The sequence below is a fragment of the Perissodus microlepis genome, chromosome 13, assembly GCF_051167445.1.
Source record: "Perissodus microlepis isolate ML-2025 ecotype Zambia chromosome 13, ASM5116744v1, whole genome shotgun sequence".
NCBI classification, from domain to species: Eukaryota; Metazoa; Chordata; class Actinopteri; order Cichliformes; family Cichlidae; genus Perissodus; species Perissodus microlepis.
Window position 1 is genome coordinate 21,562,794 of NC_140473.1, and position 25,581 is coordinate 21,588,374.

Consider the following 25,581-nt stretch of genomic DNA (forward strand, 5'->3'; position numbering starts at 1 on the left):
GAGCGGCAAGTCGATTCATTTTTATTGTAATTTCCCTTTTATTAATTATGGCAGCAGGGTGTGGTTTCCCGACTCAGCTGTAGGAGGGAGAGAGGTGGGGCATTTACGGGGTGGCAAGGACTAAGTTCAGTCTCTTATTTCATCAATTTATCATTTTAATCCAGAGTTAAATATCTTAAGTAACTATCAAGCAGGTGTACAGACAATTTTGTGTAGGGATTCATGGATGAACTCTTGTAGATTTTTAAGCCTGTTCCTTCATCTTTATACCTGAAGCTGGCCAGTTTTCACATGTCTGCTACAACAATACAAATAGTTTTCCAGGATTAATCAGGAAAAAAGGAACCATTTTAAAATCCAGACTGCAATCTGTCCACATAGGAAATTGTGCAAAAGTTTTAGGCCACCACTTATTTCTTCATATTTTTCTGGGGAAATGGGGGAAGCGGTTTGTTGAAACATGCAACGTATATGGAAATGCACGATATAAGGCAAAAACACAGTTTGTACAATCCTAATGAGTTTGAAAGTCTATAATGGGTTTGACTACTTTTATTGTTTAACATAGCGTGAACTCTCTCAGGTCATCTGTCTCGTAATTTCTTCAAGTGGTCTTCAGGAATAGTTCTTAAGGCCTCTTGAAGAACATTCAAAGCTTTTCTTTGGATGTTGGCTACCTTTTGTTACATCCTCTGTAAAAATTATTGCAAATTGCTTCAATAATGTTGAGGTCTGGGTTCTGAGGAGGCCAATCTATGACTGATATTGTTCCACTGTGTGTTTTTTCTGTCCAGGTATGATTTTAAGCCAGATGGATCAGCTAAAAGGCCAGATTCACCTCTCAGATCCTCTGCCAAGTCTTTGCTAGATTTCTTGTATTTTGCTTAAGGACACGGCTTTCAGATACTGGTCACTTGCTTGCATTTTTTTTTTCTTTTTAGGTCTGATACTTCTTCTTTTATCCCCCACTTGGACAGCGTCCTCAATTTCTTTCAAGGACACGCTGCACACCCTGCAGAGACTTTTCAGCTAATAGCTCTTAGTCAATCACCTTGTTGGTTCAAAAGTACCAAATTATGTCCATAAAATTGGCCATAATTTAAAAAAAAAATGTATTCAACAAAAGAAATGGGAACAAATGACATGCTTTTGCAATGGTTGCTGGTAATAAAGTGGCTACACAGAAATTAAAATTAGTTCTTTGCTAAGATGTCACTGATTCATCTCTTGAATTAGATTACTTTTTTGTGCTTGAATGACTCATAGGTCAGTATTAGGTGGTGCAGCAAAAAAACAAACAAACAAAAAAAACATTCATCTGAAAATGATCAGGTAAAAGGACAGAACTGAAAAACAGTGAAAAAGCAGCCAATGACCAAAGAAAGACCTCCAGAAAGCTTGGAGAACCTGGTGGTCAGCACTTTTACATGGTACTGTACATTTTAAAACTTTCTTTAGAGAATAAAAATGGCCAAATAAGTCTTTTATTCAGATTTAGGGGTTGTTTAATCCTATGTTGTGTTATGTTTCTTTGCAGGCTACTCTTAACTTAAAAACCAACCATTCAGCTGAGAACCGGAAAGTCCTTTTCAGGTTACAAATCCATTGGCACGGATCAGAGTCAGTAAGATTGTCAATAAGTGAGTCATCACCATGATCATATCTCTTTCCTGTTGACTTGAGAGCCTGCCTTACAAGTCCACCTGGAAATGTTATTTAAATCAGGTGGTAGTTGGCATTTTTCTTTTAAAAAAGAAAAGACATTATATCCCGCTCAAAACGAGGCATACATTATTTTTTTTAAATGGATTAGGCATGATGTCAAATAGTGTTTAACAGAGATTTCGGGGAGATCATCTGACTAAAGGCCAAAAGGTTAGTAATCACATGTTGGACTCAGACATAATGTAGTTGCTTTTTTGAAACAATTCATGATCATTTAAAGTAAAAAGTTTAAACAACCTAATACACGGGGGAGTTTTGGCATCTCTGAGTAAGACTATATAATTAACCTGTGGCATTTTGATAAACTATACTTCCAAAAATAAATATTTCCTTCTGACACCCAGATTTAAATGAGACCTGTTAACCACAGAAAGGCCACGTCGTTTAAAAATGTCTTTATTTTGATCCTCTGCATCAAAGACTGTGTTTTCAGACTTTACATTCAGACAACAGGGTGAGACCACATGCTGAGGACAGAGGAGGCAGGTTTGTGTGCATGGGTGCTCTCTCATACAATCTTCTTTATTTATGTGTGTATAACTCTTCATACAGTCCTGTCTGTATGTGGGCATGAGTATGGGCACTGTCACAGATGTGTTTTCTCTCTCAGACAGTCTTTTGATCAGTTGGGTCTGGAACTGTTGAGGCAGATGCTGAATCCTCCTGGGTCTTGTCTAATCCCTGGCTGCAGCCCTGCTCGCTTAACTGTGTGTCGTCTTTCACCGTGACTGCAGCGTTGGAATTGCTCGCGTCTATACTCTCATATGGCTCTGATGTCCACTGAGGAAGAAAGAAAGAGAGAGGAGGCCGGTTTCAGGCACAGGAGAGCATTCGCTGTTTGTATAAAGCAACTAGCATGTTCGAACACAAGAATATCACACGGCAACTCTGATCGTACCACTCAAAAGTGTCAAATGATGCATGAGAGTAAAAATCTGGTTTTCACTTTGTTTTTTTCCTCTATTTTAATTCTGGACTTCACAATTTGGGCTCCAGGAGTACAAAACAACTGAAATGAGTCTCACTTTTTCAGCTTTCTTCAACTTTTTTCAAAACTTTAAACAGTAAAAATATGGGACTCTCTCCACTGGAAAAAAAAACCCCACACAAACATTTTTTGCCATGCACAAATTTTGGGGTTATGTTAAAATTTAGACTTAATAACTCAAAATTTAAAATTCTTTTCTCTGAAGTTTCAGTTGGCAAGTCTAAATTTGGAGATAATAACCTGAAATGTTGACTTCTGAATCTTAAAGCAATTGTTTTTCCAGCTGCTGAAACAGGCTTCCACAGACTGATCTGTAGGTTTAGAGCAGCCTGATGCCTGAACATTTGGCTCACAGAGACTCCTTGTAAATCCACTGACATCCTTATTTGAAACCCTGGTTATCTTTAATATGAGCATCCACCTTAATAACAGTGAATACATGGCAGAAAATAAGGAAAAGCAGAATACGGGACTGAATATATATACGCCGCCCCCCTTCCTGATGCATTAGTTTTGTGCATATTTTCACACTGTTGTTTCAGACCATCAAACTAATTTTACTATTAGACAAAGTCATACAAAATGCAATTTTTAAATAATGATTTCATTATCAATCAACCATTTTTAAAAATACCCCCCTGAGTGGAAGCTGAGTTCCATTTCACTAGCAACACCCAGGCGTGATTACTGCCAGACCTGCTGAATTTTTAACAAATCACTTAAATAGAACGTGTCTGACAAAGTGATATAGATTAAAAAGTCTCAAAAAGTAACAAATCATGCCACGATCTAAAGAAACTCAACTATAGATGAGAAACAAAGTCATTGACATCTATAAATCTGAAAAGCTTAGAATAGCATTTCTAAGGCTTTGGGACTTCAGCAAACCACAGTTAGAACCATTTTCCACAAATGGTGAAAACATGGAACAATGGTGAACATTCCCAGGAGTGGCCGGCCTACCATAATTATTCTATATTCTATTCTTGAAGTTCACAAAAAAAACTCAGACCAACAGCTAAAGAACTCCAGGCCTCACTTACTACAGTTAAGGTCAGTGTTCATGATTCAACAAAAAAGCAAGAGACTGGCCTTGGAAAACATCCAAGGAGAAAACCACTGCTGACCAAAAAGGCTCATCTCACATTTGCCCCAAAACATCCCTAAAAACAGAAAATATTCTGTGGACAGACGCAACAAAAATTGTAGTTTTTTGGAAGGTTTGAGTCCCATTACGTCTGGAATAAAACTAACAACGTTTTATAAAATTAACACGATACCAACAGTCAAACATGGTGGTAGTTGTGTGAGGGTATGGGGCTGCTTTGCTGCTTCAGGACTGGGACTATTTACTGTGATTGATACAACCATGAATTTTGCTCAGGTTGTCCTTGAATCTCAAATATATTTGGATTATGCAGCAGCAAGTTCACCACTGAATGGCTCAAAAAAGCAATTACTTTTTCACACAGGGCCAGGTAGGGTTTTCTTTCCCTTTACTATATGAAATCATCATTCAAAAACTGCATGTCGTATTTACTCTGATTTTTCTTTGTCTAATATTAAAACTGTAAATCCAATTGAATCTTCTCAAACAATAAAAATGAGCTGTGCTTTTAGACAGACACTGGATGTGAGAGAAATATCAGTCTCTTATCTATTGGCAAAAACTGCAAACAAGCTTCTCAAGATGTTGAACTGTTCCCTTAGTATTTAAAACCTCTACAAAAGAACCCCAGTGGTACAGGGTGTTCAAATGTTTTGACAAGCAAGTCAAACTAGGAAAAAGTGTGCACGTGTTTTTCTGTATATGTGTACATCTAACTGCTGCCTACCTAGTCTAAGCTGTGTTGTGGAAACAGTCTTAAGTGGGTGCAAAATTCAGACAGTGCTCTTTTCCCCACCCACCTGTGTGGCTCTGCTGCTGGACCTATGTGAGGGCCCGATGGCGATGTTGACACTGGAGGATGACTGTGTATCGGTGGTGTTGCCCCCTTCAGCAGCAGACAACCCGGAGATAACCAGGCCGCTGGAGAAACTACGCTTCCCAAACAGCAAGCTGAGTGTGGATGAAGATGAGGAGACCTGGCACCACAAGGAACGGAGATATTGCAGTTCTGTTATGTCATACAGTAAACACTAAGGTGATTTATAGGAACATCAAGAATCTCAGTTTTCAGATCTTCCATCTGTCGGCCATGTGTTTAGGCATGCTGCATTAGGAGTGTACAGTTCCTACCTGACTGGAGCGCTGCTGATGCTGCGCTGCCTGAAGCTGCGCGCTGATGCCACCTGCTCCTGAGAGACGAGGGACCTGGAGACAGACAAAAATCCTCTTTACACTCTTAGTAAGGGAGCACAAAAGCAGCTGCAACCGAGAAAAGTAAGCTTTTTACAATGTGTGCGTATACCTGGGAGAATATAGAAGCTATGGAGGTGTTAAAGGACAGCTGACTGTTAGACAGACGCTGGACAATCCCGTTGTTGGAGCCCGAGTCCAGGATTGGGCCAGACTGGCTGCTGACAGGGGGGCGCTGACTCTGAGGCTGCACTGATCGACTGCGGTACTCTCTCCTGGCTGTAGAATTAAAAACGTGAACATTTGTAATGAAACGCAAGATTTAATAACCTAATGTACAATTTAAAAGCACGTTATATTTGACTTCAGGATTTTAGTTTAGCTATGTGGCTCTCTGTGGTCTCTTAAAAAATAAAAACACTGGTACATCTAAGTATTTGGACACCACCATAAAAAAAACAAGATGTTAAATGAAGACTTTCATTTTTAATTCAAAGAGTTTAGCAAAAGCATTGCAGTAACTGTTTGGATTTTTATACACAGTCTTCCAAAAGTCATTGGACTAACATTTCCTTCCTTAAGTGGTGATCAAAGTTGTTATAATGTTAACATAAGTAAATTGGGTAAATAACTTTCAGAGTTGAACTAAAACCATCTAAAACTATAGCCAGTGAAAATTTCAACTCAAACACATGTTTTGGGTTGTTGGAAGACAAAGTGACGACACAGAGCAGTTTTGCTGCTCACTGGTTGAGATTTTGTTCCAAAGAAAATTGTCTTTTTTCACGATTCCTTCCAGGTTGATGAGAGTCCCAGCTCCAGATGCACTGAAGCATCTCTACAGCATAATACTCCCACCATGTTTCACTGTGGGGATGTTATTTGTTGGATTGTACGCCTCTTCCTACCAAACATGTTTTCCAAACATGAGCAGCATCTCTGTGGCCAAAGACTTCTAGTTTTGTCTCATCTGACCAAAGGGTGCACTTCCAAAATGCTTGATCTTTGTCCAGGTTGTTCTTAGTGTACTTCAGTATGACTTGAAGGCATCTCTTCTGAAGAAATCAAGATTTTCTTGCACCGAGTACATACCTGTCCAGGTCTCCATCGAGACTACAATTCCCAACCGGTCTAAGTCATTTACTAATGTCTTGGCAGTTGTTCTGGCGTCTTTACACACATCTCTCAGTAGTTTTATTTCCAGAGTATTTAAAATCTTTTGCCTCCTATCTCTGCCAGGCTTGTTCTGTACTGTGTGGCTCTCTTTGTGTTTCTTGATGATACTTTTCAATCCTCTTCTTTACACTTGGAAAAAAGTGACAACTTTGTATATCCATCTCCTGCTTTGTGAGTATCGAAAATTATTTTTCTCAAGTTGAAACTGACTTCCTTTGTTTATGGCATGACACTTTCTCAAGTGACAGCTCAAACCCTTACTGAAGTTTTTTTTATACTGTGTGTAAATTGCAAGATCCATCAGTTTTAACTTGATTTTACAAGTTTTGAACATTACGCAGTTGCTCAGCAGTGGTTTGTACTATGGAAGTTAATAATTTTGGCCCTTGTATTTTTGTGTTTTCTGAAATAATCCTGTTATTGTTTGCAAATTTAAAAAATAGTATGTTTAGAAATGCTATGGTGGAAATCTGTAGCTTTATAAAGACAATTTCATAGGGGGACTGATTATTTTGTCCTCATATGTAAATATTAATATCACAGCGTAGTGTCTATAGAATAATGGAACAAACTGTATTTGCAATGGTTACGCCTTGTGTTAATCATAAAGTGATACAATTTATACCACTGGGTATGAAGCATCATGGGAAAATAAAGGCTTGAATGTGCATTCCGAACAGGAAGAGGATAACGCCTTTGTTATATCTGGTTACTGCTAACTTTCCTAGGGTAATTGTGGAAAAAAGACCTGCTGTCAAAGGAGGAATAGTAACAGGAATCTGAAGTGCTTTAGAGTTCAAAACCTGACCTTATTTTTACCTCATAAGTAAGCAGCCTGGTCATTAGTTACATGCGAAAAACTGAGTTAATCCCATGCTTGTAGAAACACCTTCTGCTGCACGAGTGACTTTATCGGTTTCTCACATAATTGTGGAAGAATTTTGTCCCACTCTTCTTTACAACATTGCCTCGGGTTATTGAGGTTTCCAGAGATTCATTTTTGTCCCACCACAGCATTTCAGTTGGGTTGTAGTCTGGACTTTGTCCCATTTTCCTTTAATTCTTTTCTTTTTCGGGCATTCTGTTTGAGTTTTGCTGCTGTGCTTAGGATCATTGTTTTGTGGAAAAACCTAATTTCTTTTAAGTCATAGCTATTGGACAAAAAGCCTCATATTTGAATCCAGAGTACTTTGACACACAAAAGAATTCATAATGGACTCAAAAACCGCAAGGTTCCCAGGCGCTGTGGCTACAAAACACACCAAAATCATTACCTCTTCACCACCGTGGTTAACAGTTGTTATGAGGTGTACGTTCTAATATGCTGTGTTTAGTTTTTGCAAAACATGGTGGTTTCGATTATGACCAAACATCTCCACTTTGTCTCTCTACAGGACATTGTTCTGGAAGTCTTGTGGTTTGTTCAGATGCAACTTTGCAAACTTAAGCTGTGCTGCCAGTCTTTTTCTAATCATACTGTCATTAACCTTAACATTTAACATGGTAAGTGGGGCCTGTAGAGTCTGAGATGTTCACTCGTCATTCACTCCTCGAAGATCGTGGCGTTGTGTTAACACACACCTGAAGGCTCCAGACCATCAAACTGCCAAAACATCTGCTTTCATAGAGGCAGCCACACTTGTTGATGATCAGTTAATCAAATGCATTTGATTAACAGCACCTGGATCTACTCAGTACGACCTTAATGCTACTGGAAGCAGTGCAGGTGTACTTAGTTTTTCATATGATTGCACAGAGTAGTCTTTCCTGCAACGGGAAAACCTCTCCCAGTGAAAAATTAGTCTGATTGTATAGAACTATAGGAAAATGACCCTATTGCTTAATTCATCTTTGACGCTAGTAAACACTTTTTTAATAGGTTTATATTCCCTTTGCTTGTTTCAAATATAATATAAAACTACATATTATTTTATAAAGCAGGGTCAGAGGGTAGGCAATGTAACAGACTATAATTTAGGGTGGGGCTTAGGCGGGGCTTAGGTTTGAAAAGTTACATAGCTTGACTTTGGTTCATGTGATTAAAAACAAACAAAACCCAAGCATTATTAGGTTTAGATCGAGATTGTAGTAGAAGAATTTGTACCAGCATTGCGGTGTCTGTGGCTGTGTGCCGTCCTGGCTCTGTGCTGGCTCAGGCTGTTGGATGTGACAGAGGATGGGCGGTTGTGGCTCAACGATGACGACCCACCGGCACCGCAGTCCACATCCTCCATATTCATGCCGCTGTTACAGCTGGTCAGGTTGTCCTTACGCACCCTGCAGAACACAAGCACACAGCTCTGATTTATTTATTCATGTCCACATCAGTGCAAGGGATGCACACAGGCAAGGGGACGTTCAAAAATTTACAGAGCCTTAACTATCAGCACTGCTTAAACCACACACACACACACACACACACACACACACACACTCAGAGATGTTACGTAACTGTGCTAACATATGTGGTGGTGGTGGTGTTCCTCTTAAATTAGTTAAATGTGTTCTGGCTGGGGAGGCTTGATCCATCTCCTTATCTCCTTTTCTACTTAGTCGAATTAAGACAACACCTTTCAGTCAAGGCGGATGAAACAGGCTTAACAAACTAATCTAATCTGAAAGGAAAACTCTGCCCCAAGAAGCTTAAGGGCGAACTGCGCAGTTACAAAGACACACACCATTAGCTGACCTGCAGAGGTTAATGCAGCGCCTGTACGATAAGCTCTACCGAAGGTATTGTGTAAATGATGGAGAGAGAAACAAAAGGCAGGATGAAACTGGGGCTGAAGGAAGAGAGAGCCAAGGGAAGGAGGTTTCTGCATAGCAAAGCAGAGAGTTAAAGCTTTCAGCTTCCCTCTTACTCTGTAATCCAGCTGTCTATTTCTCTCAAACATGCACTCGCACTGTCCCTGTACATGTATTTAAAACTACATCAAGTTGGCAGAGAAGCCTCTTCGCAGCACTGACTACCTCCAAGTCAATATCTGTAAATCCACAGAGCAGGCAAGGCTCCCACTAAGCAGGCAGCCAGAGCATTACACTGCAGTTTGCATCTTATCCAGAGTGCTTTATACTAAATGCAACCAGCTGAATAAGAGCATTAGGAAGCTGGCATAAACTGCTTTATCCCAACTTTTTCCCCTTTTGTCCCGGAGACATAAGGCCTTCTGTAACAGCTCAGAAATATATATAGATATATATCAGATTTCTGATATGTAAGTCTTTGTGACTTACAAAATGCTATTAAGTAGATGATGCATTTTAGAAATTGCCTGGAGAACAACAGAGAATATATACTTATTAGGAGTAACCACAATACTTTTGTACTCATCTCTGTTCTTATTCACCTCTTTGAAATGAGCTGGCAGCTTCTGTGGCAAACTAAAGGGTTATCAAGGCAAATAAAAATACAATCTTTGAAAACACAGAATAAGGAGACGATTTCAAACAACGAGTAAGTAAACAGTGCCATCAAAACAATGGTCAAACTAAAGCAAAAGACAAAATGATGGTAAAAAGAGCTGCTGACACTTAGAGGCATTTGTCAGTGAATTTCAATGCATACTATATCAAGAGGAAAATCCATAACATCTGCAACTGATGCACATGAAGCAATTGCACCGTCACAAACTGCAACTGTCCACTGGGCATGTGATGGGCCACACTGACCATGCACCGTGTGCCGGAAAACTACTACAACTTACTTTCTGCAGTCTTTGCAGCAGATAATTAGCTAGTCCAGAGATTCAAATCTTCTCTCATGAAATGAGTTTGTCCCAGTTTCAGAGATGAAATCAACTAGATGATTAGAAGAAATATGAAAGTTTTTGTCCTCCAAATATTCCAAATAAAGAGTGTGTTATTCAAGACTCCTCAGAGGCTCATGGTTCAACCAGACTGAACCCATGACCTTCAACTTACAGCATCATCTTCTTACCCATCAGAGAGAACTAAATAAAGTCTGTTTTCTGTTTATCTTGAGCATGTGAAAAAAACCTAATTTTGAAGCACAGTCACAGGAAGAGATTTGGAAAAGGCTGAGCCTGGAAGGCAAGGATGAAAAAAAGAATAACAAACTGCACTTTCTACTTAAGTGGGACAAAATGTACTGACCGCAGCCATTTAGAGCAGAGCCAGGAACGAATGGCATCCAGGCTTAAAGCCCCTCCTCCAATGCCGCGTAGCGTACCGTGTGTTCCTGCGTATGAAGTTGTCAGAGGTGACACGTACCTAAAAAACACAAAAAGAAAGAAAGGGAAACAGAGAAAACGTCTATGTGAGTGGGCTAAATACTTCTATTGAAGCAAATTAAGATTTTTCTGTGTAATAATTTGGCACGCACATGGGGTAGCCGAGTGGCTGGTCACAAGAAGAGTTGACCATGTTCCTCAGTGCTTGCTTTGAGTTTTGGATGCTGCCTCGCTCCGGGTTTCGGTTCCTTAAAAATATCAACTCCTGCTGCTGTCCTGCCCAGAGGCCTCGCACACACTCCTTATTGATCTGAAGAGGTATGGAAAAAATAGAAACAATCATACAGGAGTACAAAGTCCAAACACGAGAGAAGATCCAGAGAACATCTTGTTTGTTTTATACAAAAAGCAATGTGTGAACATGACAATGCTGTGGCCTGATAATTAGCATGTTTTAAGGTGCTTGTGTGAGGATTTTGTAACATTTGGGCAGCTTTGGGCCTTAGGGTCACGGGAATGAGCTGTTCCTTTGTAATCATCATCTTATTTTAAGTGGTGTAAACTTTAAAATTGACCTATTATACTGATTTCTAACTCCATGTCAACCAGGTGCTTTTGGCAGACACCAATAAGTCTCTGGAATAATTCTGGCTGGATATGTGACCACTCTTCTTGGCAGAATTTGTAGACTTCATTTACATTGGTTAGTTTCTTGGCACAAGACCTTCTTTGAAGTGTAGTCCACAAATTTTTAATACGGTTGAGGGCAGGGCTGTGGGAAGATTAATGTTAGCCTGTTTTATCAGTTCCAAAATGAGTTTTGATTTGCATTTGGGATATTTGTCCTGTTGGGACAACAAATTGTGTCCAAGATTTAGTCACCCAGCTGTTGACATGAGATGTTATAAAAAATTGCAACAAAACAGCCCTAGACTGTGATGCTACCACCACCATGCTTGACAGCTGGTACAGTGTTCTTGGGTTTGAAAGCTTCCCCTTTACTCCTCCAAACGTATCACTTGTCGTTGTGGCCAAATAGCAGAATTTCTCTCTAACCATAAAACATTTTGTCAGAACATATTTGGCTTTTCCATGTGGACAGCTGTAAATTTCAGTTAATCATGAAGGTGCTGATTTTGGAGCAGGAGCTGGTTGGTGCCCTCAATTTACATGCAGTTTAGTGACAAGTTTGAGCCTCTGTGGTTCTTAGGATTTGCCTGAAATTCACGTTTTCTCTCATCTGAGGGTGACAGATTGGGTCTTCTTCAAGACCTTGGCAAAATAGTGATACCTGTGCTTGTACAGTCTTGGACTCTGGAGACCTTCCCAACTTGTGTAAATCTACAATTCTCCTTCTTCACTGAGTTCCTTGGAAGAACTTTTAACGCCACTGATTAAAATATTTAACTGAGTGTTTGCATATATTTGAGCCTTTATATATACTTTTGACCCTGTGTGGATTAGAGAAAATCCAAAATAAATTCATACTTCCAAATCTTGTTTTTTTTTTAAGTCATTAAAGAAGTATGCTGTACAATCATTCCACCCTGGAAAAAAAAAAAAACAGCTCAAAGAAATCATTAAAAGCCCAGAAATACCATGAGATGATGAGTGTATGTTATCCAGATGTGCGCATTTTCAAAAGTCCATTTTACATCCTGAAGGGAAAACAGCAACTCCAGAATTAAAAGTAGTTTGAACAGAAGAAATTCAAATTTGCGTGATTTATTTACACTAAGATTAAAAAGCAAAAAAAGGCCACGATTATGTTCTATCATACAGATGGAAAAGTGATAGTGTTGGTTTGTTTATTGTCCAACCTTTGAGACCAACCTTCTCCTCACAGGTAGGCAGGAGGCTGTCACACTGTGCACACAGCATTTAGCTGTTTAGCCATTCAGCCAGAAAATTAAACTTATTTTACCTTGATGACCTTGAAGCTGAGGTGGCGTTTGTACAGCATGATGATCTTGTACTCGTCCGTGCCATCATCAATCATGTGTCTCAGAGTGAGCAGCGTGTCACGGCTTGACAGCACAGCCTTACGCCAAGCGGGATCGCTCTCGTGGCAGATTACGAGGTTGCTGCGGTAGTTTGTGATGGCTTCGTACAGGATAGATGCCTCCTCGGTCTCTTCCAGACAGGTAAAGTGATCCTGCAAAAGCAGGAAAGTCATCATGAAGTGTTGAAGGAAATGTTTTCTCTATAATGTGTATTTCCAGTACAGTTTGAGACTAAAGGTTGAAAAGCTACATGCTCTCGCTTTACCTGATGCAATTTGAGGCTCATTCTGACTGCAGGAGCCACCACCTTCTGGAGGAGGTCCAGATCAGTGAAAACCCACTCATCCTTAGTGGCGATGCGGAAGTCGCCTTTAAACAGGGTGTTGAAACCGTACAGAAATGATTCAAGACTTTAAAGAGGAAGGGAGGGATTTGAGGGGGAAAATAAAGGAAACACAAAGATAGAGAAATAAAGGATGGATTATAATAACATATTTTAGATTAGATTACAAGACATAATAACACTGCAGAGTCAGAGGTATGTTTAAAGATTTATCCACTGGCTCCCCCTTCTGGCGTTTCTGTTTAGCACTGGGTAATATGTACAACATGAGACAGACGTTCCAATAATTTGTGCATGTAATCTCAAATGCAACAGAAACATTTTTACTGTGTTTTAAGATCAATTTAGCGTAAGCATTTAATTTCATTGGTTTCCATTCATTTTATTTTAATGGAATAAGTTTATCTACTGCCAAAGTGCACACAGGAGAGGAAGCAGACTGAAGAGGTCGACACTCTAACAACACACAGGGTTTTAAAATTAGATTCAGATTCAGATAACTTTATCAGTCCCAAAAGGCAACTTGTTTGCAACTTACCCACAAAACCTACATATATGCTCAAACACACAATCTATAGTATATACACATTGTCAAGGTAGAGATCAGCAAAGAATGAGGTCAAAGCAAAACAGATTCTTAAAGAATAAATAAATGTATTAAAAATAAATAAATAGACAAAGAAGGACAAATGTCTAAAAATGAACAATCACGGAAAAAATAATCTAAATGATCTCTGTACGTAATCTAATAGCTGAGGGAATGAATGATTTCACCTCCTAAGACCCGAACTCTTTCATGGCATGCATTTTTTATTTTTCTTTGCTATTTGGGTTGATTAGGACCTGATGAATGTGAAAGCAAAGAATTACCAGATTGTTTTTTTTAACCTAATTTTTGTTTTTGAGAAAAATAAGATCCACATATGAGGACATTTGTTTCAAATTTTGATAGAACAGTGGCAGTATAATGTCCTCGTAAGTGGATATCAGGCCCTCGTAGAGAAAAATTAAGTATTGTGGTCTAGACATCCCAAAATGTGATGTCCACATATGTGGACGCCAGGTCCTACGAGGTTAAAGTATTTGTTAACAATTACCACAACATCACTGTTGACTGCGCTTTTCCTGCGTCCTAAAACACCCTTCAGCTAAAGAAATGACACATAGTAGCAAATAAACCAACTAAAAATTCATAATATTCCCATAGAAAAGTCACACCTGAATAGATTTTAAACAGTCAAACATTTCTACATGTTTACAACTGAAGCACATTAAGCAGCTGTAACCGTCTTACTGTTACATGACGGCACCTCTGCCTTTCTTGTGTAACTTCAGCTAATGGAGGCACAAATAAACACTTTGCTCACACAGAGTTCTATGAAAGACTAATGGGCTACCAAATATTTGCTCAAAGTGATGAGCATAAGCCTATGCTGTATAAAGACCTTAATAATATTTCCACACAGCTCACTTCACAGAGGGATTGCAGGCCAGCCAAAACCAGTCACACACTCTAATATTTCACTGGACTGCCTTCAGCTTTGATAGCCTATAACTGTCACAGCATTTATTTCTGACCACAGTTGGATTTATTTATTTATTTAGTCAAATTCTTTCATTGATGATGGGAGAGTCAGACTGCTGCATGAAGTCTTCTCTGCCAGCTGAAATATATTGATTAATGCAGTAATTATGCAACAGAGGGCTTTTATGTATTCGCTTTGTTAAATCCAGGTGGTGACCATTTTTGTGGCCAGGCAGTGTATGTGTGCTGTTTTTGAGTCAGACAGGCTTACCTGTTGGACATGTTGTGTGACGCAGTGCCAAGGGATCTCCTCCCCAGGACGGAGAGAGCATAAGACAGAGTGACCAGAGGAGAGTCTTCATCGCTGTCCACAGGCTGGATATAAGCACAAACACACGGATGAAGGCAATGGCATATGGGCCAGAGATAAAAGTAAGTACAGATTCAAGCATTATGAGTGCTGTATGACAATTTGCGGCAGTTTATTTTCACTGTGCCACTCTTGCTTTCTTTCTTACTCACGTCAGATTTCTAAGCAAGTAAAAGCAGAATGACAATAAACAAAATTCCTTAAAGGAGACGTAAAACATTACTGTTTCCAGCTTCTCAAATCTGAAATATATTCTAGTTTTTCTTCTTCTTTCAGCATTTTAAGCATTTGGGCTCATGACTATAACCACATTAAGTTGCAGCAGAGTGTAAACTGAAACTCACAAGACGATGTTTAATAGAACAGTCTTAAAGGGACGTACCGTCTCCATTTTCCCAGCACAGTGCTGGATCCACTCCAGGTAAACGTTGCAGAAGCTGGCGCGCGTCACCCCCTGCAGGCAATGCACATAGTCCTCATCAATCTTCACGCTAAAGACCTGAGGGTCGCGCTCAATGTGGTGCCACTTGGTGTAGGACTGCAGCGCCTCCTGAATGGTGGCATCCTTGAGCCATGTAGACAGTTTGGGAGAGTGGACCAAGTAGTAGATGATACTCTGAAAAGGAGATTGAGAAAGAACGGGTCAGTAAGTAAAAACATAATACTCTTGTACGTCCCTTATTGTCATGCTGCTATTTGTAATGGTGATTAATGCATAAGATGCTAATTAATTTGTCATTTAAACTGCTTAACCATTGTGCAGGCAACTCTTTAAGAGCCTTTTGAGACGAGCTGAATGTTCAATTTTCAGCCTGCCTCTGAAGTGAGGCTGACTGAATGCATCAGGGGTGAATGCATTATTAAACCGTGCAGGGTTCCCTTTAATAGCAGAGATTCATTTGAATTTATTTGACATGACAAAATCTGATCTTAAGTGGAAAGCAAATTCCCATGTAAGAACAGTGACTGCAGGTTTCTCTGGAGTCAGTCACATGTTGCTGTCAGCGAGCAGAGCCTTTTTGTCCATCATCAGTGTCTAACCTCACAGATATGCTTCTGGAAGAATGTTCAAAAATTCCCATAAACACACTCCGAAATCTTGAGGAAAGCCTTCTCAGAAGAGTTGAAGCTGTTTCAGCTGCAAAGAGCGGGCCAACACCATATTAAACCCTTTGGATTAAGAACAGGATGTCATTCAAGTTCGTGTGCGTGTGAATGCAAGCGAGCAAACACTTTTTTAGCAATATAGTTTGAAATGTTTTGATGCCCTGTAAACGCACATACTCTATGAATCTGGAAGCTTCAGGTTGGAGTGTAAATGTACCTTCAGGTAGTAGGTGATGAGCAGCTTTCGAAGATCGTACACTTGCAGCATGGTGGCAGCATTGTTCTCACTGATGCTGTAACCCTCCAGCAGGTACTTGGTGGCCATCACTTCCCAAGCCAGCCAGCGCAGGTTGAAAGCAGCGTTGCATGACAGCATGTGAGGCAAGTGGCCCGGCTCACAGCAGCAGCATGCGTCATCTTCCTCCACGCCCTCTGTGATGGCCTCCACCTCGCGCTGCTGACAGTACGTCCCTGGGATAGAGACATGGAGTCATAAGTAAAGCAATAAGATACCTTTGCCAGAGACGCGATGGGATGGCTGTACTTTACCTCTGAACTCTAAACCCCTCAGCTGGAAGGTGACCAAACCATTGCCAATCTCTATGAGGTGGACCAGGGCGTTGAGGTAGTCAGAAGCCAGGATGAAACAGTCCCCAGCGCTATAGTTGCCCCATCGGCCCAGCATGAGGTCACCACAAAGCGAATGCTGCAGTGATCGAGTCAGGTACTCATAAAAGATGGAGTTTAGGTTGTTATCGTCACAACCTGCAAAAGAAGAGCCAGAAAAACAGATCAAATGTGCTTGCTGCCTTATCTGATACTAAAATACAAGGTGTTCTTTGTGTTGGGGGAATGAAATAAATTAAACTAATTTGATAGTCCAGTTAAAGCTCACCTGTCTCCTTGTCCACCTGGGACACCAGCCTGCTGTTGGAGTTATCAATACGTTTTGTGCTGCAAGGAACACACAAAGAAGCATATCTGTGCAACATTGACCAAATGTTTTTCCTGTATGTGCTTATACATCAGGTTACAAGCTGATAAAATATATCATGCAATCCCGTATGAAGTGTCTCACTATAAAACTACTGTATGCTTTTATTTCACTTTATTCCTGCTCTGCTGTGACTGTTCTGCTATACTTTCTGTGTCATGTTGCATTGCTGCTCATCTGAGCTTCACAGTGACAACTTGAGCAAACACTTCCTATTTCAACTGACTCCAGCTGAGGTGATGCTGTCAGTGATTTCAAGGTTTCAGGTCTAACACTGACAGTGTCACCTAAATATAGTCGTGGGGTAAGCTTGCACATGAAAGCTGTGGGAGTATTTCTGGCGTGCTCTCAGCGTGCTGAATGCGTGCAGTCTCTCACATCAATAAGTAAGAGGGAACAAAGACACTTTATTGTGTAAGCAGCTAAGTGTGAGACAGAAGGGGAGCTCAGTTCAAAAGACAAAGATTGATTGCTTCTTCAGTAAATAAAAAAACAGATGTGCAAATTACAAACTGGAGAAGGAAGTCACGACTCAGTATTTATCCTACCACGTAAGCCCAATTAATCATGTGAAAGCCTAATCAAAGACAACTTCTACAAAATGAGCTATAGGGCCTGGACACCTTGTAGTCACTGAGTTGATCATGTGCTCCTCTATATATCAAAGTATTGTGGAGTCAAATGTGAGGCCATGTGCTGTAGCGTTCCAAAGTGAAATGCTGTGGGGGCACTTTAACAGAGTGGGCCAAAATTCCTCCACAGCAACGTGAAAGACTGACAAAGTCATACCAAATATACCTCAAGTTATTGCTGCTAAAGGTGGTACTATAAGCTATTGAACCTTGAGGTACAATAAGCTTTTCAAAAAACCGCATAGACATGTGAAAAATTGTTTTTTCACAACTGCAAATTATTTTTTTTAACACAGCTGGGTATTGTAGTTTTTAAAATTACTCTAACTGATGAGGACTATTTTTAGCCACATTTGCAGCTGGACTGTGCAATTCAAACTTGTAAAAAAGGACCATGCAACAGAATAAAAGTCTACCTCATTAGTTTGTTTTAATTAGAAACGACAGCTCTGCAGCACAGAGAAAAAAAAAAGGCTATTTTAGTAAAAGCTAAACATATTTATTTTCATGAGCTATACTGATAATGACCTGTTCTTTAATTTTCAAGAATTCCTTAATCTGGACCATTTGAGAGACTGACGGCACATTCACTTAATTTCCTCATCAGGCCCTTACTTGTAGTTTCTTTCCCAGAACTTAATGGGCCTCGGATAAGAGGAAATGAAGATGGCACTGCCCAGGAAGGGGGCGAGTGGAGTGTAGAAAACTGTGGTGAGCAGAGTCTGGAGCAGCAGCATGGCTGAGTCTAGACGCACACACACGCCAGTCAAGGAAAGTAAAAACAGGCACTGATGTACTTTCACACACTTGCAGGTCTTAGAGAAAGGATACGAGGCACAGCAAACGGCTGAGCAAAGGCATGAAAAGCGCTGCCCCAGGCGATCTGCCAGGGAGCGATGTAAACCAGGATGAAATGGAGTTTCAGCAGCAGCTCACGCATCTGGACAGAAAGGGAAGCACACAGTCGATCCTCTGAGAGCCGCACAGTAGCGACAGCCTTATTTAACTGCCTAGCTTCATATACGCTCTAATTATTCTGCAAGGTTCACGACAGGCACATATTAACAGAACACAAAAGGGAAGTCTGTTGAAGGTTTCATATTTCAGTCACACTTTCTTTGGGTTCTGTCAACGGCTGCACATAAAACACACAAAAACACACCTTTCAATTGCAAATAAAAACATGTTTTTGTTGCTCTCAATCAGCTTGAAGTTACTATTTTTACTATATTTTTAAGAATCACTTTCAAAAGGTTTGTCAGCAGATTTAATTTTGATTATTGTATTTTCTCAGACTTTACCAGAGCATGACTAGCACTCTCTGTTATGAGTAACTACCCTTTGCAAACTTGATGAGTAAATTAGCAGTTGGCATTCAAGTCTCAGCTGTTGTGTATAAGTTTCTTTGTGACCTTGTTTCTGCTTATCACAAATATCTGCTTATTTCTATACCCACTAAGTATTGTATACGTGTAAGATAACTGTGTTTCAACCTCCTGCATTCTCTCATGTGGTCCTCCAGAAATCATCAGTGGCTCTTTTACCTTGTGGAACACAATGGACATGATGAAGAAGTCCAGCAGGAAGCTCTCAGAGGCACGTGGACAGTCGAAGTGAAAGAAAATGAGTGTAAAGAGCAGAGTGAGGAACTGGAAGCTGGGGTTGCAGAAGGATGAGCGCAGGAGTTTCAGTCCAGCGACTGTCGTCAGGAGAACATCACAGCTGAAGAAAGCACAAACAAGGGCACAAAAAAAACGATTAAATCCCCCTCCTTAATGGGCTCTGTACTATCTTTTCATTATCTAAGTCAGGGGTCCCCAATCCCAGTCCACGAGGGCCGGTGTCCCTGCAGGTTTTAGATGTGGCCTTGATCCATCACAGCTGATTGAAATGGATAAATTACCTTCTCAACATGTCTTGAAGTTCTCCAGAGGCCTGGTAATGAACTAATCATGTGATTCAGGTGTGTTGACCCAGGGTGAGATCTAAAACCTGCAGGGACACCGGCCCTCATGGACTGGGATTGGGGACCCCTGATCTAAGTAGATAAGCAGTCGCACCAAGCTGACTGTAAATTTTACCAGTTAACCCAGGACGTCACATAAAAGGATTGATGTTGGCAGAATCTGATCAATCAAAGATCTACTGTATAAATAAAGTAAATGCTGAACCTTGGCCATCTTTGCTCCAAGGATAGGGTTAACCCTTTGTATACTCCTTCGTCAAGTGTCAAGATGCAAGTGCATCTTCTTAAAAATGTTTGCTTTTACCTTCAGTGAGATATTGTGTGGCGATGGCTATCGTTTACAAACACTATTTAAGGCTGTGATGAATTGTGAAGAAAAATAACTTCTGTAGGTCTCATAGTGGACATCATGTTCAAAGAGTGCTGTGGTCCTTAGTAACTCTTAAAACCACAGAAAGCAGAAGCTCCATCATCAGTGCTTGTAGTCAGGGACTGGGTGGTGTTGGTGTGATGCTGTTGTTCCATGATGAGTGTGTCTCAGAAAAATGTGATGCTTGAAAAGAGAATGGAGGAAACCTGATCAATGCATTTCAGCCTGTTGACCCGGATGAAGGGCACAGGCCAAAATGCTGTTCTTTATACAAGTGACGCTGGAGACGTGACTTCTTTAGGCATTTGTTTTTCTCTATGCACCTTGGAATTATGTGAAGTTAAGCTAGAAGCCTCCATTCTGTTCACAAGTTTTCACTGTTACAGCTATATCATTAAGATGTTGTTTTGACCTTGTCCTTTTAATTTGGACTGTAAATTAATTCCCATACAGCAATAAAATTCCTATAAAACTGTTTGCAGCCAACAGGGGAAAAAAAATCAAGTTCCATCTAAGAATCTAGATTTATAATTGCTGCTCATCACAGAAAAATAAAGGCATCAGACACTAAAACTTTAGACCCGCCTACTATCCCGAGGGGTCTCCCACGAAAGTTGATGTGATTTTTCAGAGAATTAATTGGTCAGTAGGTGGTGATTTCATACCTGTAGATCTCTCATCGTGAAATTAACCTTCTCCGGAACAGGTTAGGTTCGGAGCATAAGTTACCATGGCAATATACCATGGTCAGTAAGAAGTGAACCACCTTTGTAGTTCAGCAAACCCAGGGTTAACCCTGAAGTTACCTGGTTAAGATGAAATCTTAACCTTCCCAGTGCATCCTTCTGGATCCGGTCTATAATTGTAATAAAAACACATTTGGCAGATCCACTGAATAAACCAACTACTACCACTACGAGTATCATCACATTTTGTAGAGTCACAATTGAGAATTATTAGATTAGCTTCAATAACATCAGTGTCAGTCATTCATTGTTTTATGGCTGCTACTTGGTCTCCTATCTGCAATTTTAATTAGGTGGAATTGTCGAACAAATATTATTTGTTGCCATTTTTCAAATTCCACTGGATTTTTAATAAGCAAAAGGCAAATTATTATTATATCATATTATTATATTATTATTATATTTGGAAAAAACTGCAGCCGACTGTCTGCCTGTTCTGCAAAGCCATGTTTTGAACCGGTCACAATAAAACACATGCATTCAGTGACTCCTAAAAGCTGTGCTCTTTTCTAAACAGCAACTTGGTGAATGCCTGCGTGTGACCTCTGTAAACTGTAGCTACAAAAACATAGGTTACACTAGAAAATAATGATAATTAAAATCCAAAATGTGGAATCTTAAATGTGATACTGTATGTTTTCTGTGGTCCACTTACTGGATTCCCAGCTTCTTGCGGTGACTGAGAGCAAAGCCATCATTAGTGAGCGCGCTCAGCACAATGGCGGGGTACACCACGTATTTCTCAAAGCACAGCAGTCCCACGTACAGGCGCTCAAACCACATAAGCACCGCGTCCTCTGCAACACATGACAAAATTTAAAAACCCATGAACAGTTATGTAGATGTTTCAGTGTGGGCTAACCAACAGACACAGCCATACTTTAGGTTTCACCACCATCGTGAAAAATCAGCGTGACTGTGTATAAGCAGGCAGGGTGTAGCAGTGCAGACCATTTCATTTATTCCCTCCATAAATTCAATTCAATTAATTCATATAGTGCCAAATCATAACAACAGTTGCCTCAAGGAGCCATCATTTAAAACCCATGTATAGCAAACGATATGACATAGTACTGGTTCTGTTATTTCTCTTGTAAACACAAACTGCTGACTGAAAATAAAGAATAAAAAACATGAAACAATACCAAAAAGCTACCTTTGTCTGCTTTCTTATTCAGCAGAGGTCATCACAGCGAGTAGCTCCATGTTTGATATGGCAGTTTTTTTACACCCGTCAAAAATATTCTAAAAAGTGTCATCTGCTTTTGAATTTTAAACGAATTTTCCTTTTTTTCCTTTCCTTTTGGCCTGCTCAAGCCATGCCTGGACTTGCACCACCTTACTTATCTGAGCTAATTGTGTATAGACCAGCAGGCCCTCTTCACTCTCCCAATGCTAATATACTTCCCTAAAGTGCTCTTATCTCCAGAGTGGCTTCCCATTACATGATTAAGAAGCAAGTTCAGTAGAAATCTTTAAAGAGACTGAAAACCTGCCTTTATTTAATTCATTACAAGCCATTACTCTTGGGCCCATCAGATTTCCACTTAGCTGATGTTTTTTAATGTGGTTGTGATATTATTTTAGCGGTATATTTATCCCACGTACTTGCATTAATTATGTAGTGGGACCATGCTGCACACAGTGATTGTGCACTTTTATAACTGAGTGACTGACTGCTGTTACGCTAACTGTATGGTTTTTTGCTGTTTGCACGCACATACTTCATTATTAACTACATGCAGTAGGGACACTGACCTCTGGGTTCAAACTGGTAGTACTCCTTGGTCTTGAGGACTGGGTGGGAGATCCACAACCAAGGGTGATGCTTCCTGAGCTGGGGGATCAGGTAGTGGGTTACAAACCCCACAGTCCCCGCCAGAGCATACAGCACTATGGTCACAAAGGGCTGCACACATGGGTATATAATAAAAGAGACATAAGATGAAATTATTGTGCCAGTAGTAAAGATCAAATGTGTAGGCAGTGTAAAAAGCAGAAAACAAGTTGGGCCACCTTGAGAGACAGAAACACGGTACTCGCGGTGATGGCGAAGGTTAGGATGTAGGCAACGGAGCACACAATGATGTCCGACAGCAGAATTTCTTTCTGCAGAGCACAAAAGTGAGGGACAGCTGCAGTCATTCATAATCCACATGAAAACGCATATCCAGCTCATTTAGGTGTGCGATTATTCCTGACTATCTGCGCTGAGCCGCCAGTTTTTGGAGATCAAAGGCACAGGAGCACGGGAAGAGTTAAGCTTTACAATCTCCATTAATGCTGTAAAAGGCGACGGGAGGTTTGCGTTCTCTGATGCATAATTCCCTTTAATCACACACAGTGATCGCCAGCAAACACTGATTCATCATCTCACCTTTATGCAGTTTATGCCTTCTCACGCTGTATAAATTCAGAGATGCACAGAGATAATGAGGATTGATTTTCTGATAATTATTATCCCAGATTAACCTGAGCTAACAGGGACAGTCCTGTAATCCTGGGGCTGATAATAACCTGAACCTCACCATCTTCCACTAATATGAAGATAAATATTGTTACCATGGAATTCTGCAGTTTCTCAGGTAGAGGATCTTTGATGTTTGTATCATCCTCTTCCTCTTCGTCACTCTCCACAAGCGCAGGCATTATCTTTGACTTGATTAGAGATCTGAGAATAAGTATTTTACACATTTAGATTAGTAATGACCAATGATAATAGGCAGCTAATAATAACAGAATTTATTTATGAAGCTTTTTAACAACTTCAAATAAAACTTCTGAAGAATACAAATAAAGTGAGTCAGTGACAGTTTTTTAAATAGTATAAGTAGTATCAGCATGTTTCATTGGAGTTATCAACCATCTGCCTCCAGTTCCTTGTGTCAATGATTTCAGCTTTTTTTAAATAAAGAACAAGAGGCTGCTCGCAAACAAACACACACCCACGCACACACACACCACGTGATACTTACAGAAGTACAGAAGGGTCACTGCTTTGTCGGCTGAGGTGATAGGAAAGCACCACTAAAAGGCCACAAAAACCAGAGAACAGGGCTGGGGTATGCTGCTCATCCCATGGTTCCTATAAACACCAACAAACACACACACACAGCAATGTGAATTGTGAGTGTGTGTGTGACATGTGCTTGACTAGCAACACTTTCTGTGTGTCACAGTCTTGGGTCATGCAACCCAGTGTTTTGAGTTTCACTGTATTTTGTTATTCATTTATGTTCTAGCTTAGCTTATCCAGTTATTTCTATTTTGCCTAGATTGCTGTTATAGTTCATTGTTTTGTAGATTCCCTTTGTGTTTTCACTCTGTGTTTTGGTCTCACTTACCCTTCATATTGTCATGTCTGTGTCATCATTTTTCCTGTTTTATTTTGAAAGAGTCTGGTGTTCTTTGTTCATTGTATTTAGTTTCACCTCCCCTGTCCCGTCATCAGGTTCATGTGTGTCAGCTGTGTCCTCATGTGTCTCCACTTCTCCTGATCACCTCATGTGTGTATTTAAGTCCTCGTTCATTGTCGCGTTGTCTGTGTATCTAGTCAGCTTCTAGTTCAGTTTTGCCTCTGTGCTTTCTGCTTTGTTTGCCACCTTTAATCCAGCCAAAATAAAGGTTCGCTTTTCGTTTCGAGTTCAGTGCTGTCTCCTCGACTGTGTTTGCACCTGGGTCCTCACACTTCCACACACGGTCTGCCCCCCCTCGCAGACCGTAACACTTTGTTTTACTGAAGATTATTAAGTGCACTTTATTAAGTGCTCTTCCTCTGTTTCCTACCTTGAGAGCGCCGAAGCAGAAACCGTAAAGCAGAGACAGAGCAACCAGACTACGCAAGATGCTGTATACTGCAGAGATGAGACTGGTGGCAGCTGAGACACACAAGTTAGAAAGGTTAAAAATACATACAGTGGTTTAAAATGGCAACAAACTACGCTCAGAAGATACTTTTTACTCGATGGCCCTGAAAGGCTGTTCTGTCTTTGTATGTATGTTTATGAATAAACAACCAAAAGTTACAGTTTATAGTGAAAATAGGAACTAGGATCTGAATTAGCTAACACGAGCAATGCTAAAATCAAGAGATTAGAGACCTGTTCCTCCAAAAAAGTGCATGTCAATCTGCTCCAGCAGGTAGATGGTAAAGGTGTTGATCTGAGGGAAAAGGCCCACCAGGAAGGTGATTGGGAAGCAGTAGGTAAAACCTGTTTAATGCATAAAACAAAAGACATTTTTATGTATTTATCAAAGGTTATCAAAGGAAAGAAATACTGTTAGCATACTGCAAGCAACTGCATCTGCATGTTTTCTCCTGTTGCATTTATCCCTACCCACTAGGAGGTCTCGTAAGAAGCGCAGTACATCATAGCAGACGATGGTGACTCCATAAAGGCTGGAGACCGGCAGATCCTTCCTCCTCAGCAGCTGCTCCAGCACCCAGATCAGAGCACAGAAAATGCAGAAGTAGGCCGCTCGGCTGTAGGCCACCAGTTGATTGTGACCCTGGAGACATAGAGGGATGCCACCTGTAGGGGTTTACCCTGATTTCCATCACAGTAAGATAACACCTACACCTAAACACCTTCCTGTGTTTTCACAGTAATATGACACAACTACCATAGCGTCAAATAAGGCAGATCCTCTGTAGCCACTCTGCATGTTCACCAGTCAAAGCTCAGCAAAATTATTCACATGGAAAAAAGGAAGTGTTTTGAAATTCATAACATCATATATCAAAAACTGCCACACTGAAGAGGAAGAGCAGTCACGCCCACACATAACAAGGATGCACGTGTTTCCAAATTATTAGTGATTATTATACAATCTTTTCAGTATTTTTTTCAGTAACAAAGAAACAAACTTACATGGGTTGGTGAAGCTGCATCTGGTTGAACACTCTGCAAAACAAACCCATAAAAGCCAGTTTGAAAACAGCAGCGATAATACCAACTTTAGTCTGATAACATCCATCCACCAATCCTTTCATCTACCCATTCATCCATTTTCTGCTGCTTATCTGCGTCATTGGGATATCTGTGTAAGTATCCACTGTAAAAGCTACGATTTAGAACCTCGACTTCACTTCAGATCAATCCTTGACTGCTGTTGAACTGGAGATGGCTGTTCATGTCTTCATCTCC

General features: G+C 40.3%; 1 protein-coding gene across 1 annotated transcript in view; it reads right to left on the reverse strand.

The window, feature by feature from the left end:
- Nucleotides 1–2,105: 2,105 nt before the first annotated feature.
- The window catches only part of pcnx2 (pecanex 2), a 37,203-nt gene continuing 13,727 nt past the window's right edge, over nucleotides 2,106–25,581 (reverse strand). The window contains exons 15-40 of the mRNA XM_084949637.1: nucleotides 25,306–25,338; nucleotides 24,772–24,943; nucleotides 24,535–24,645; nucleotides 24,221–24,312; nucleotides 23,410–23,519; nucleotides 22,997–23,105; nucleotides 22,451–22,543; nucleotides 22,193–22,343; nucleotides 21,090–21,231; nucleotides 18,897–19,074; nucleotides 18,184–18,292; nucleotides 17,968–18,097; nucleotides 16,622–16,680; nucleotides 16,276–16,491; nucleotides 15,944–16,197; nucleotides 15,002–15,235; nucleotides 14,521–14,624; nucleotides 12,647–12,791; nucleotides 12,303–12,533; nucleotides 10,531–10,688; nucleotides 10,302–10,418; nucleotides 8,293–8,465; nucleotides 5,125–5,291; nucleotides 4,953–5,027; nucleotides 4,622–4,798; nucleotides 2,106–2,505 (exon numbers count right to left, since the gene is read on the reverse strand). Coding sequence (XP_084805763.1) covers nucleotides 2,332–2,505; nucleotides 4,622–4,798; nucleotides 4,953–5,027; nucleotides 5,125–5,291; nucleotides 8,293–8,465; nucleotides 10,302–10,418; nucleotides 10,531–10,688; nucleotides 12,303–12,533; nucleotides 12,647–12,791; nucleotides 14,521–14,624; nucleotides 15,002–15,235; nucleotides 15,944–16,197; nucleotides 16,276–16,491; nucleotides 16,622–16,680; nucleotides 17,968–18,097; nucleotides 18,184–18,292; nucleotides 18,897–19,074; nucleotides 21,090–21,231; nucleotides 22,193–22,343; nucleotides 22,451–22,543; nucleotides 22,997–23,105; nucleotides 23,410–23,519; nucleotides 24,221–24,312; nucleotides 24,535–24,645; nucleotides 24,772–24,943; nucleotides 25,306–25,338 — 3,714 coding nt within the window. The 3' untranslated portion in view covers nucleotides 2,106–2,331. The remainder of the gene's footprint in view (nucleotides 2,506–4,621; nucleotides 4,799–4,952; nucleotides 5,028–5,124; nucleotides 5,292–8,292; nucleotides 8,466–10,301; nucleotides 10,419–10,530; nucleotides 10,689–12,302; nucleotides 12,534–12,646; nucleotides 12,792–14,520; nucleotides 14,625–15,001; nucleotides 15,236–15,943; nucleotides 16,198–16,275; nucleotides 16,492–16,621; nucleotides 16,681–17,967; nucleotides 18,098–18,183; nucleotides 18,293–18,896; nucleotides 19,075–21,089; nucleotides 21,232–22,192; nucleotides 22,344–22,450; nucleotides 22,544–22,996; nucleotides 23,106–23,409; nucleotides 23,520–24,220; nucleotides 24,313–24,534; nucleotides 24,646–24,771; nucleotides 24,944–25,305; nucleotides 25,339–25,581) is intronic.